A 15,103-nucleotide genomic window follows, 5' to 3' on the forward strand; every position below is an offset into this window, starting at 1 on the left:
CAAAACTTCTCTCTCTTCCTTCCCTCCGCCTAAATGGCTTTTATCATTTGTCGTCACTATTTTGGCCAACTGAATAGAGGCGTCAGTGTCTTTAGACCTGCATGAAAATTTATTCTAAGGAGTTTCCCTTGCTGTATCTAAAAAATACTCTGCTCTAGTCCACTGAGTCACACTGATCCTCCAGCAGAAATTACCATTGGCTGGTTCTTATGCTTAATAAATATATTTATAGCTTCAATAGCACAGCAGTTTGATTTTCAACTGCCAAAAATACATTTCTAAATAAGCTTTCTTCATTTGTAAAAAAAATTCTTTTAGCATCATATTTGAACTTAAATTTAACTTTTTAAAGTGAAATAAATAAAAATATTTTATCAATAATCCTTATATCTCAGAAACAGTGATTAAATTCTTTAATCCAATTATGAAGGTTTTCCTGAAAACTTCACTCTGTTGAAATTTCATATCTGTGGTTTACTGATGTTTGGGAGGACATGTGAGAAGTGAGGTCACTAATTTTTATCCTATGTCACTTTAAATTAAGCAGAGATAGAACTTTAGGTTTGCTGTCTGCCCCACAGTGCTCTCACAACTAAGTTAAGGAAGACTTAAATTTACTCTCTCATAACTGTTCTAATATATTTTATACACAACTTCCACTATTGTGATCAAAAGACCAAGGAAGGCATTTTCTTGGAACAGGAGAGAATTCAAATTTGAAATGACCTCGACTAATACAAAAAAGATTTAAAAAAATGGGATGAAGCACCACAGAAAAAAGTGGAAGGTACTACACTCTAGGAATAATAATCAATTGCATGTAATTGGGAAAACTTGTACCACTCCTTCAAGAAAGGAAACAGGCAATATTAGTGTACTATCTTGTTGCAATAAAGGCAAACACAGATCATTTCTGTGGCTCTACTTTTGGTTCTCTCCAACTGATTTGCTTCCCTCCCCGCAACAAAAAAGTGCCCAAAAGTGAACATAGCACTCTGGCTTTGTAGTACAAAATGTTCCCTCACAGTGCTGAATACAAGGGAAGATTATTTCATGTCCATGAAGTAATCCATTACCACAGGTTGCACTTAATGCATCCCAGTAAATTTTCTTTTTATACATTATGACAGTGCTGATTCATGGCCGCACTACAGAAAAGAGATAATGAACTGAAAAGAGTCAAGAACAAAAAATTAAAAATTACCAGAGATCTGTAATTCTGCATGAATTAGGGTTGTTTACCTTAAAGACAGAACAGCAGGGGAGATGATGACAGTTTTAAAGTCATATTACAAAGACAAATGGAACAATCCAATAAGGAAAAAAAGAAAACTCCTTTCTTTAGCATACTCCTACTGCAAATAAACTGAAGTCCTCAGATTGCTGGGACAGATTATGGATTTTCATCTCTGAGGGATTCTGAGAAAAAATTGAACATCTGTCTAAACTGTAGAGGTACTAATCCTCTTACATGGCAAAAATCCTGGACAGAATGATTTCTTTCAGATCTGTTTGTCTATGAAACTAATATTTAGAGTTATGACTTCTTGCATATGACTGGAATCGTGCATTCTTGAAGAATTCTGACTGGCTTTAAAAGGGTATCTACATTGAAAAACTTGTTGCTGTTACAGGAGAGACATGAAAAATAACTAGAAGACCTAAAGAAGTTTTTCATTTAAGGACCTAAAAATGGATTTGTGGCATTCAAAATAGAATAGGTTAATATTTATAATTTTCACACCAATTAATCTGAAGGAAGACTGTACCCTAAAGAGAACTGTAACTTTGTCTTTCGTGACTAGAAGATAATTCCAGGTTTAAGAGGCTTTGAGTGAGAAGATAAATACAGGCTTTTTGATGGACCAACATGGAATAAAAGGATAAGGACAGCAGATATGTAGGGATTATAATGATAATGAAGTCCTTAAACAGATTGTTTGGCTAGATTATGGTTCCCTAATACTAGGGGTTTCTGAGAACAAGTTACAAAACCATCTGTAAAAATGCTAACCACTGGATGCCCAAACGGTATGGACTTTTCCCGTATCTCAAAGAGTAACTCAAAACTGCTGTAGATCAGGAGGTAAAATGCTGTTTTACAATCACAGAATCATTCAGGTTGAAAGGGAACTTGGGAGGTTTGAAGCTCAATCTCCTGTTCAGATCAGAGTCAGCTCTGAGATCAGACCAGGCTGAAAACTTCTCTAAGGATGGAAACTACACAACCTCTCTGGGCAACCCACTCTGCTTGGCTGTCCTCTTGGGGAAAAAGCTTCCCCTTGTATCAGGTCTGAACCTCTCTTTTCAATTTTTGCGTGTTGTCTCTCATACTCCCATCATGCACAACTGTGAAGAGCCTGGCTCTGTCTTCTTGATACTCTCTCATAGGTACGGGGGGGCTGCTATTAGCTGCCTTGAAGCCATCTCTTCTACAGTCTGAACCAGACATGAGATTAAAATTCAAAGTTGTTCCAAAACACGGGTGCTCTGTCAGAGAGTACCAGTGGGTTCTGATGGAGGTCTTCTTCTGAGCTCCTATCCCCTCCCAGTCAACGACTTAATCAGGCTGTGCTTTTAACAGGAAATACTGAAGACGGGGAAAACAGGAGGGAGCTCAAATTTCCAGACACCGTTCTGCTCTAAATTCCTATTGCTCACCATCACCAGTGCCACAACTGTCCAGTTTCCATGTACAGAGGAGCACAGCAGCAGTGCCTTTACATGCTAGGCCCAAGGACATCACCAGGGGCCCTTACTGCTTACCCAACCGCAGAGTCCAAAGGCCTGGGCTGTGCTGGACACTCTTACACACTCTACCTTGTGCTTTGGTCTGAGGACCATGCCCAGGGCCTCTCCCCGCACACACACATAGCTCACTGCCAGCTGCTTCTGCTTCCGCTCTAAGTGAGCGCAGCAACTGCAGTGGTGACCGCAGCACCAGCGTCTTGCGCTACCCCTTGCACAAGAGGTGGCTGCCTGCCCCAGCAGTTCAGTCCTTTGGCCTTCGCCTGTGGCTGAGGCAAGACTACTCCCTTCCCCTAGAGCTGCTCTCAGTTTGAATCTATGTACCCCTTCCACCCTCCATGCAGAAGCTGCCCCTTTTCCCAGCCAGCCCCCTTTACTTTGCCTTTACATCCATGAAGAACAGCAAGGTAGCACTGAAAGCCCATGGGTTTACAGCCTGCTGCATAGACAGAGGAAGAGCACCGTCAATGCAACTTCCAGAAGAGGGTACACCGAAAGTGAGTTGTAACAGGCAGCCGTGATGTAAGAACTTATTTGACTGAATAAGGTGGAACTGCCCACAGCACAGCCTTGCCTCAAAACTGCAACCTATATAGAAATGCAAACTCCCATGTAGCTCAATGATACAGTGTGTGGGTGTGCACTGTGAGCTATAGCTTAGAAACTGCACCCATTAGGATAATAAATATTCTGAAAAGTAGAATGACATTCTACTGGAATAAATCCTGAGAGAAAAATACAGCAATATGGTGTTTGAAAGAACAACACAGATTTGTAATAGAAAATGTATTTTCCTCTATGTGATGATGCAAAACTCAGAATTATAACTGTTTTGCATAGATAAAAGCATTTAATAGCATAAAAAAGATGAGGAATTTAAAATGCTAATTCTGTCAATGACTTTTACAAGAGCACCACATTTATGTAAACTTCAGCATAACTGAGTTCTGCATATGTTGAAATGTTTTGTTAGAACAAGGGTGATGTGAGCACTAAGCACCTACTTGCCTGAGCCACAGAAAATGTTGAGTCCCTGATAATCATCTAGGAAAATAAGTAACAAATGCATCATTCGTATGTCATTCATATGACACGTGGCCAGCCACAGAGCATACAGCGTTTATTAATACATTAATCTGGCAAATATTGTCACTGATAAGCTTTAATCACTAAACTAGGCAATGCTGCACAGGAATTCAGGAGAGGCTTTGCTTCACTTAATCATTGATTTTAGTTTTACCTTTTAAGTACAGTGTTCTTCACACACACACGCAGTTGTGAAACTGAATTTAATAATTAAGATGGGTAATGAGAAGGTTTGACTGGTAAAGCATTACTTGCACTGTAAACGCAAGCAGAACAAACACTATAAATAATATTTGCAATATAAGTATTCTTGCTTTCTTCAATTAGAAACTTTACTTAAACTTAGCAGAACATATCAAACATAGCAGCTCTAAGTGCAAGCAAATAGAATGACAGAAAAAATAGTGTAGATGATGTTTTAAACACATTGCTTGTTTTTATTTTGCTTTACAATTTCCTAATAAAATTACTGGAAGAATAGATCTATACAACCTAGAAAGAAAATTAAATATTTTGAACTAGCCTTAAACTTGAACTGGAGAGGACTTTAGAATGCATCCTGTCAGCAAAAGCAAAAATCTGAAATCATATTTGTATTACCTAATTCTACTAATTCCCTCCTTCCCCCAAACTACAGTGAAGCAAGAGTCTACTTTGTCATTACCATGAAGTAGACTGAAGGGTAGTATTTTTTTCATTTCTGAAAAACTAACCAAAATAAAATAAACTGTGAATTTTATTCCAGTCTGAAAGCAACTGCCAATGTTAATCTTTGATAGCAGGTTATTTTTATTATCACAAAGTCAACAGTAAGTTTTAATCTAGAATAATATACAACCAAACTGACTTAACAGCTGCCTTACTTCTGTCTAAGATGTATTTGGAATGTATCTTCTTTCAGCCTCTATTTAAAACAAACAAAACCTCAAGCCAAACCCACCAAAGATTAATCAAAAGGAGAAAAATGCTTGGTAGCCTAATCAGTAAGTAGCTAATAAGAGTATTTATTCTTCACTTATTTCCTTTTTTTAATCCTCTTGAGCAGTTAAAGTATGAGACTAGATTATGTATTTTGATTATAGACTGTTACGCCGCTTCATAGAGTTCACAATCACCACTGTCAGTCAGTGGCGAAGAACAGAAATTCCTGACAGCCTGTTTTTAAACGGGTGATTCATATTCATGCTAAAGCCAGTGGAATTTGTCTGATGGGCATTAATGATTCCAGGGTAAGTCAATTAAGACTAAAAGTACTCAGTCACAATATATTGTAAATTTTCAATGCAAGATATTTAATAGGTAGATATATGATTATTATAAGAATCAGAATTAGAAACAAATGTTCAAGAACAGATATTTAATAAAAAATTCATTCTGTTTTTCCCCAAAGTACAGATTATAATATATGAATATATGAATTATAATATATGAAATATGCATCTTAAAAATTACTATTTTTCATAAAGATTTTTCTTATTTTTGCATATCTGCATTTATCAGTGCTTATTGTGGATTAACATTTCACTACATCCAGTTAAAACGCATATTAATGTTAAAAGTTTTTAGAATATTTTAATTGCAGCATTGTGATATTTTCCAGCACTTCAGGACACAGATTTTTTTCTAAATATTTAACTAGCATATAGAAATCTACAAAAAAGACTAAAAGCTCAAGCCAACAGCTGTTTGAAAAGATGCTCAAAAACCGTAATTTTAAAATCTATTTTACTGCTTACGCCACAGCCTGTCCACCAAAAGCTCTCCTCAAAGTAGCCTTAGGGGTGGAATGTTGGGATTTTCTGTTAATGACATTAGTCCTGCAAGAGAAGTGATTAACAGCTGGCTTTCAATCTGTGTGATCTTAACCACTACCAAGTAAGCAGTAATGTCTTGTTTAATTATTGCAAGCACAGTGTGTCAGCAGCTAATTAGATATGATTGATTATTGTCATCCTCATGCACCTCTCAAAAGATCAGAAATATCTGAATCCTGTAATGCATGTTTAGAAAATGAACTTTCAGAACATCAATTTGGATAAAAATTGCCTGTTAAAAATACAAATTCTAATCAGTGCTAAATAATAATGCCACACAGTTGAATATATTAGAACACAGTCCCTATTCCAGAAAACAGTCAAGGCATAAACTTTTAGAAAAAAATGCCTACTTTTATTTTGATTTAAAAGATGTCTTTAAGTAAATTGATTGTTTATTGCTATACCTCATTTTTTCAGGGAACTGATCAGTAGGACAGAACTAACTAGCCTAAGAATATAAAGACACTCCTACGCTTACAGCAGGCAGTTACCAGTTAAACAAGGAGGAAAAATTTCACACTTGAAACACTTAGCAATAGACCAAAAGGTCCTCAAGAACTTTCTCTTTGGAGATTATTTAAGAAACAGCTAAGAGATTGCTTGAAAATTGATTTGATCATTTCTACTATTGGTACCATTCAGCCTACCCTGATAGGTAGGCTGTTCCTTTTGATATCAACATGTAAACAAAGAACATATTCCCTTAATATGTACAACTAGGAGTACAATTCATCCAGAGAGACTCACTGTATTTTCTTAATTTGGAATAACCAAATATGACTATACATATAGGTATCATGTTTTTGTAATGAAATAGCTGGCCTTGTTTCATTTGTCAAATCTTCCCACTCCTGCTATCCTTCCCCTTTACTCTGATACAACTGCACCACATTCATTCTTTTTCTAGCCTTCCCATCAAGTTTTTTTCCATTCTTCTAAACTGTGTTGAGTTGTTCTGCCAGAACCAGCGAAGCAAAGCTATATCTAACTGCTTAATTTCTAAATAAGGTGCATGCAAATATTTCTGGCTTCTTTCTAAGTTTAAAATGACAAATTAAATTCTATAGTTTCATCATCCTCCTGTGAATACTGCTATGGCAAAGATATTCCTATCATTATTACAGTAAGAATTTCCCATACTATGTTGTCTTCTACTACTATTGGACTTTCACAGTAAGATTTAGGTAAAGATTAATAACACAAATACAATGGGAATTAAAAAACAGCTCCTGAGCATTAAACCAAGTCCAGGAAAAAAACTTCTATTTTCATCTGTAGTTATTGTTTTTACAGGCCACTTCCTCAGATAAATCCAGATGTCGGAAATTAAAATCCTTTTAAGCCATGCATTTGGCTACTAGCCTGGAAAGTAAGGAGACAGTCCAGCTACATGTTTCATCCAAAGGCTTAATGGCATATTTAAGCTGATCCTCTGTTACACTTTCTTCTTCTTCTTTTAGACTTGGTTGCAAATTTCAAATATAAGTGTGATGATCAGTAACTTTTTAATACTTTCTGTATCTGACAGACAGAATACTAATTAAATGTGTCAAATGGGTTGAAATACTGAGAGTACTCCAGATAAATCTGGGAGGGGATGTATGAAGACTTATCAGTACGAAAGCAAACATTTTAAGTCCTGAAATTAATAAAGAAAAAACAGGATTAGAGACATTAAAGAGAATAAAGGCATAAACTACTTAAAAAGAAAGAAAAAAAACCCTCTATTTTGAAATTATGGACCTGTCTAGGAAACACAGTGGAATTGGCAGTAAATGGCTAAGTAGGATAGGAGCCAGGAAAAAGCTGAGAAGTTTCTAAGTTACACCTCTTAGCAATCTCACATTCAAGAGCAGAGATGACAGCAGTGCCTAGACAGCCAGTATTAAATAGTGGAGAAGAGTCTAATTTAAAAACTGATCATGCTAGGTCATGCTAGGAAAGAGATAAGAGAAGCAGTTTGTTTATGCCTAAAATACATAGAAAAACAAAATTTCCTGTAACAAGAGTTTCATAGTTTCATTCTGTTCTTAAGAGAGTTTTCTTAGGAATAATGTAAATATAAAAAATTCCAAAATATGTATTTGCATATGCATATAGAATTTGTAAATAGTTGATTACTATGTTGTAATCTTCACAAAGAATGGCCTTTTTCAGAAATGTGTCATTTGAACCGATGAGTTTCTGAACTTGCTGGGACTGCTACACAGTATTTAAGTATTAATTCATTGTATGAGTTAATGGTAAGCACAGATAAAGATGGACTAGTCCCAACTGAGTCTTTTGCAACAAAGAAGTCTTTAAACAAACAACTATTGTAACTGATTTAACAGTGGTTTAATGCAAGTCATTTCCATATTCTTTAGCAATTAAGCTTGAACCAAAAAATAGCATTGAGAATAAGCTTTATAAAAAGAAAGTGTGTTCATAAAATGAAGAAGCTGGTAAAATATTTGAAAATATCAGAGATGGGAAAACAAAAATTCTCAGCACAGACTAGAAAAAAGAGTACTTGAGCTTACCTTTGGGGACAAACTATAAATAAACAGAAAAATGAATAAATTACCATGTTCAAGTTAAACAAGCATCCTTCAGGAACTGGAAGCTTACCCAAATAAAATCAAACAAAACAAGTTGGAAATCTAAGGGAAACTAAAGGTTTTCTGGAATACCCGGGAATAGATAAAAAATGCAGATAATGTGAGTTTTGAAAACTAAGTTATTTATTTGAATCATATTTCTTCAGAAAAGATGAAGAAAATCTGTTCTAAGTGACTTTTTATGGGCAACAAAAACGTAGTCAGAGGTGGCAAGTATATGTACTTTTAAAAGCAATAAATAATCTGGGGTGAATAAATATTTGTACAGAACTCGAAGGGACTTCTTATATTTTTAAAGCGTACACTGTCTCATTAGTATCAAGATGACTGAGCAAGAAGACTAATCCTAAAAAAATATTCCAGGAATGGTGCTAAGTCTGATTCTGGCAGTTGAATATAAAAATTATTTCACATCTCTTTCTCAACTTCAAGAACTGGCTGATCTATAGCCAGTCCAGTCAACTGATTCTGATACACAGCTAGTGTAACCATTTGGCTTATGCTTATTCAGACACATTTATACATATATACACATGTACCAACTGACAAAAATAAAACTGTTAGGAACCGATCAAATAAATCTACAATACAAAAGCATTTGAAGGCAAACTGTTTGACAAAAGATTCTGACCTTTCAAGGGTTTTGACAAAGCCCTTCCTAACAGATATGCTTCAGAGTATAATAAATTTACAGTGGAAGTTGCTTTTTATTCATAAATGTCCCTCCGATATCATCTTATACTTACAATTATTAGCCATAGGACACTGGACTAGCACAATTTTCCATTGATACTTCATGGAAAACCTTCACTCCAGGATTCTGTGAGTAAGGGAGTATAGCTACATCACATACTGCAGTTCAACACATGTATCAGGGAAGAGAACAAATAACAACCCACGTTCAAACACAATTTTGTAAGAACAACTGCAAAAACTCACGTAAGTTGATTCAGAATTGTGTTTAGAATTGTATTTATAAACAGACTTCTCTTCAAATGGCAGATCTTGCCTAAGCTGTATACCTTGTGGACAGGAATTCTGGGATTCAGTTTTGGGAGGGAAAAAAAGACACAAGAAAGGAAAATATTAAAGCTCTGAAATATGATTTTTTTAAAATTTTTGTTACTCTTGAACAAGTCAAACCATCTTTGTTATTTTGTCATATTTTTAAGAGTTGAATCATATCAACTGCAGGAAATGTTTTCAATGTTTAGGTGTCTTAAAAATCTTAGGGTAACTAAATGCATCAACACCTTTTTCTTCTTTTTTTTTTTTCTTTTTTTTTTTTTAAAAAACAAAGTCACCAGAAAATGTCATGTTCACAAGAATACTTTTGGAAGATTATAGAAAAGTCAGGCTTCCAGTCAGTCCTAAGAAAGCTGGCAAAGCAAAGACATGATGGATAAGATATTACAGCATGTCACTGCAAAAATACTCAGCATTATTCAGCATGAAGACAGTCCACCTATGTAGATGACAGATTTCATTGAAGAGTAGTGTGCATGTGCTATAAAAACCTCTGAGAATTAATTTCCAAAATGCACTTTCCTTAAGCATTCCCTGAATCAAGCTTATCATGTACGACTCTTGCCAATGGTGCACAGGCAAGAAAAGGGCCCACAGAATAAACTGAGGGTTTGTTGTTGGCCTTTGGGCCTTTTTTCCTCCTAACAACCTTGGCAGACCACTACAGACAACCAATGTTGCCTATATGTTCTGCTTTCCACTGCCTCCCAAAACACGAAAAAACTTGGAATTGAACATTCATTTAGTCAGCAGTTTAAGTTATCGCTCTTTTAAAGCACTATGCAGTTGGAAGTAACAGTTATTTCAGCTGTTTCCTGAACACAGTCATATCACAGTCACACTTAAGTTACTGAAAGTTTTCCCAGTTACCTTAATTAAAGTGTTTTACAGGGTTTTGATAACAGCAGCAGCAGTACAATAAAATCATATGAGTACTGTAGCAGAACTACTGCCAGATTCTCCTAATGACATTTCACAGTGGAGATGTCAAAGGTGATAATGTCTATGTATGTACAAATATTTTGATGATGGGGGCCTGAATACAAAAGCCTCTGTTGTGCATATATATTTGAAGCACATTTATGAAAGGCCTTTGCTGGAAAAAGCTATATACTCTTGATTAAAATATTGACAGTTTCATATATTTATGCAAGTATAAGAGTCAGATTTGCAGGGCAAAAGACAAGAGTGTGTTCTTCGTGAAGGAAACCGGGAGAGTAGAGGTATGGATGCGGAGAGAGGGCTATTTTCTTGGCATAACATAGCATTTTGAGAAGAGCAAAAGGAGGAGAATATAGACTTTAAAATAAGAACAGAAGAAATAACAAGAGGAATTAACAGTAACAGCAGTGAAAAAGATAAAAAAGCAAAGAAAAGGAATAGGGAGAGAAAAATGAAAAAAAAAGATAATTTAAAAAACATATGCTTAAAGAAAGAGTAGTTGCCCATCAACAAACATGTCCTTCTCTTGCAGCACAGAGATACTAACCATGAGAACTTGATGTAACAACTATGCACAGAGTTGATATAAAAATCTATGTGAAAAAATGGAAACTGAGAATTTACAAAAGTTGCACTTAGTGATAATACTATCCAAAACAATTGTAAGGATAGATAAAAAATAAGGCCACAAAACACACCTATTAAGCACACCGGATCCTGCCCAAGGTATATCATTGCTTCTTCCAGTGTCAGAAAGTTCATCTGGATGACCATTAATGTAAATCGTGCCACCACTTTCTACAACTTCCTTTTCAACATGTGCCGAGACACACATGCACAAAAGCTATCCTAAGGATCACTGCTATAGTTTATCATTAATTATTTAACCCCATTTATCTCTGACATGATTACATTATTAAGTATGTGCTTTTTACACCCCTTTTACACACTAAGCCGTACTTTCAATTACCACTATTCTACACCATAGAAAAGTAATACTTTTCTATACACATATTAAGAATTGACACAGTGAGAATATTACTCCCTCAGCCTTTCCGTAAACATTTATTTCTGTTTTGACTTGTTAGTTGCAGATCTAAGTATTATTACACCTGAAAAATTTCTGTGCTTTTCTTTTTGCTGATTTTTGCCTTAGCACATAAGGCACTGAAGATTTTCTGATTAGGGAGGTCAGTGCAGGGCACCTCCCATGCTCCTGCTTAGATTTTCTGCATTTCATAAATGTCAAAGGCCTACTTTTGGCTTCATTATCTTCTTTTGCTTTTCATGCTGTAGGGACACTTTTTTTTTTTTTTTTTCCCCTAATTCAGACAATTCTTACTGATTTTAATGGGCCATTAAAAATCCCAGGAATAATCTTAAATAAACTCTCTCCTTTACTTGTACCTAAAACCAATCTATCATTTTCCTCTTACAAAAAAGAAATAGCATTCTGGCACAAATGAATGCATGTTCCACAAAATCCTAGGGATGTAATTTTATTCCCAATGAAGTCAACGAAAAATTCTCAGTCAAGTCAGGCTTTCATTGTAAAAATAATTAATTTAAATTGTATCACAAATGCCAGCTTTCAAATTGTCATATTTATAGCACAGTTATTGCAATAACGATAAAAATTCATGCAGAAGGACATCTTTCAGGATTATATCAATTTTCTTAACTGAAATCAATCTGAACCACTTACTCAACTGATATTAAGACTCTAACTTATGCTGGTTTTCATACTTCATTAACAATTCCTTCATGTTCCTGAACAAGTAATGGGTATACTACCAAACTATAAAGATGATTTCATCAAGTGGCTCAGAACATCTAGTACCAATTCCTGAATCCAAAGAAAGAAAAAGATAGATACTAATTTCTGGCTAGTTGAAGAGACATTATATACAGTAAATAGCAAAATTTTAACCTACATGAAACCTATGAATGAAAAAATGCAAGTGCGATCTCATCATTTAGAATTGAAAATAATAATATAAAGAATCCAAGTTGTATTATTTTAAATTTGACTATTTTCAAGTCAATCTCAGAATATCAAGGACCTAAAAATAAATATTAAGTACTTCAGGTTAGAAGTATTAAAACAATTGTTGAAAAAAGAACAAAGAAACAAGCAAAAAAAGCACCTGCTGTAACTGTGTAAAAAAGGTGAACTGTAAACATAAGACTGTATCAGACAGTACAGAAATATTTTTAAAAATAACATGATAAATGGAATAAATTTCAACTTCAATTTCAATTGAGATTCAATTGAGATGTTCAAAGCAAAGTTTTGACAGAGAAACAAGAAAGAAAAGACTTTAAACATACTGAATAATCTACTTTAAAATATGCAGACAATGTCGGTAACCCTCTTCATTATCTATTTTTCTAGTTCTGTTATTTTGGGGGAATGACCAATTAATAAAATGAATGCAATGCACTTTTTTGAGATCTGATTACAGGAAACATGGAATTGATAATCATGTTCACCTTCCTGCTATCACAAGCACCTATTTTTCTGAGACTGTTAACTTAATGGAAAACACTTACAGGAAACCTCTCACACAGAATCACAGAACTGTTGAGTTATTCACTGCTATGGCTGAAAGGTAAATCAAGTAAAATGACGCAGTTGAATTAATAAATCCAGAACGTGATGTATTAAATTGAAACAGCCACATGAAAGGCTGTGAAAAATGTATTTATTCTCTTAGATGTTTTCTGCTCTAGTTTAAACAATAATCTACAAAATAACATTGGTATAGATATCATGTAAATATACGGGCAACAAAGTGGGGAATAGAGTATAACGTTTTGAGGTCTGATCCTTTATTTAATGTATAACTTAAAGATTAGCTATTGCAAGATGGTAAGCTACACAGGCTAGTTTACCCTGCTGATTTTTTTTCTTTTTTACCAAAAGCACCATGCTGCTACCATTACACTATATCAGTCACTTTAGTCCTTCGTGTATGGACAGCTGTCCAATTGTATTATGCAAGACAAGAATTCCCATGTTTGAAAACAGTCCTGCTATGCTTTAAATTTCAGTTTCCACATTCTTAATTTGAAGACAATACACGCTTTAGAGAAATGTTTTTAATTCTTTTGAAATTACTGCAAAACCCACCAGAAATAATACAGCTGTAAAGATGTTTTTGTTCTTATTTTATTTCTAAAAGTTACTTCTAAATTCATAAATTGACTGCCAGTCTGTAAGTGAAAGGCATTTTTCCTCCATGTTATACTACTAAACAACTGCACAGAAATCTTGCTTTCTTCCAAGAGTCATAAAATTGGCTTCCATCAGACAGAAGATAATGGATATGATGGATAATCGGCATGCTCTGATTGGCTCCATCTATTCTCCTCGGAGCTGAAGAATTAACCAACCTGCAAAACAGCTGCCTAAAGAGTCTTTTACAGTAAGTAATAGTTAAGATTGTCAGGTAAGATAATGGAAACAGCAGTTGACAACCAGGTATTACTGAACTTCAGAGTAGATTGAACCCAGTAGTCCATCCCTGAAGATCCTGAGGACTCTGGGTCTGTTCTGAGCAGCCTAACTCCATTCCCCTACCCCATCAGCAGGAAAAGAATGCTCTAGACTACCTCCAGATTTTTCATAGAGTGTATGCAATTAACTGATTGAAAAACAATTTAAGGAGACAGGTATGTAATAGAAATCTGTTCAAGTTAAAATTGAATAAAATTCTGAGGGGTGCAAAGAAAAACAGCCTATGTGGAAGATGAAGGGGACTCAGATTCCCAAGCAGTTGCTCTGACCCACATGACTGACAAACTAAGAATAGACATTTTGATTTTTGGTGCTGGGTCTCCCTGTGGAGAGTATTCTCTCACTCGCTAAAATTCAGGTTTTAGAAACTGGCTTGAGGGAGAACCTAGAACAGCTTATTTACAGTTAGGCAGCAGCTTCAAAACAGCTGACTAATAAAATTGTAGGTTCCAAGACTACAAAGAGAACCCAAGCTGCACCAAAATAGCATTCATAATGTCAGTGGCATTTACCTGGTGAACTATCTGCCCATCTAACAGAAATTTATTTACATTTTTTAAGAAGGTCTTTCAGCACCTATGAGTACATTTGACTGAAGGTGGGAACAATGATAAGAAAGAGCTAGAAATTATTTTAAAAAATCAGAGCACATTTTCATTAGTATATGTCCTATAAAATACAGCCCTTAGTTAAACAAAACATTATTGAAATTGTAATTACAAGATTAGTTTTTCATTTCCCATTAAATGCATTCCACATATCTTAGAACTGGAATGATTAATGGTTTCTGAACAGCTTCAGTGCCCTTACAGTCAAAAGTAATACAAACAGAATCTTTCAAAGTCCAGCAAGTAAAAAAGGGATTAATAATCATCCTGCCAAGTGGATTTAGTTATTGTATGTTGCACCGTAATAACTGTAACCTTAATTATAGACCAAAAGCTCTTTATATTCTTTCTGTACACAAGGCACAAAGACAACATAGAGCAAATTCATCCCATCAAATTTTAGACACTTTGCTGAAACACCTCAGTTAAGGACATAGTTATAGTAAACTCCCTGAGATTTCAGTTCCAAAGGGGTCTTAGAGATTAATTACCCTCAGAAGGTGACTCTCATTCAGCTAAAGACAGAGCCCAAGCCAGTAATCCAACAGCAAAATATTTTAATGGAAATTTTGGTGAAATACATTCCAAATATAAAGGGGTTGAATTTCAGGAAAAGTTCGTATTTCTATTAAGGTGACTTTATTTTCTTTTAACACGCCTGTTCAAATATAAAAACTTGAAAAATATAGCTTGAAAATATACTATTTGAGGTAAACAGAAGCTGATATGATCTGATGAAAGGCAAGAGCCAACCTC

General features: G+C 35.0%; 1 protein-coding gene across 1 annotated transcript in view; it reads right to left on the reverse strand.

Annotated features, from left to right (window-relative positions):
• Positions 1-2,844, reverse strand: part of LOC135330579 (gamma-2-syntrophin-like) — a 139,356-nt gene extending 136,512 nt beyond the window's left edge. The window contains exon 1 of the mRNA XM_064524491.1: positions 2,767-2,844. Within this exon, the coding sequence (XP_064380561.1) occupies positions 2,767-2,844 (78 nt within the window). The remainder of the gene's footprint in view (positions 1-2,766) is intronic.
• Positions 2,845-15,103: the final 12,259 nt, after the last annotated feature.

This window comes from Dromaius novaehollandiae, chromosome 22 (genome assembly GCF_036370855.1).
Source record: "Dromaius novaehollandiae isolate bDroNov1 chromosome 22, bDroNov1.hap1, whole genome shotgun sequence".
NCBI classification, from domain to species: domain Eukaryota; kingdom Metazoa; phylum Chordata; class Aves; order Casuariiformes; family Dromaiidae; genus Dromaius; species Dromaius novaehollandiae.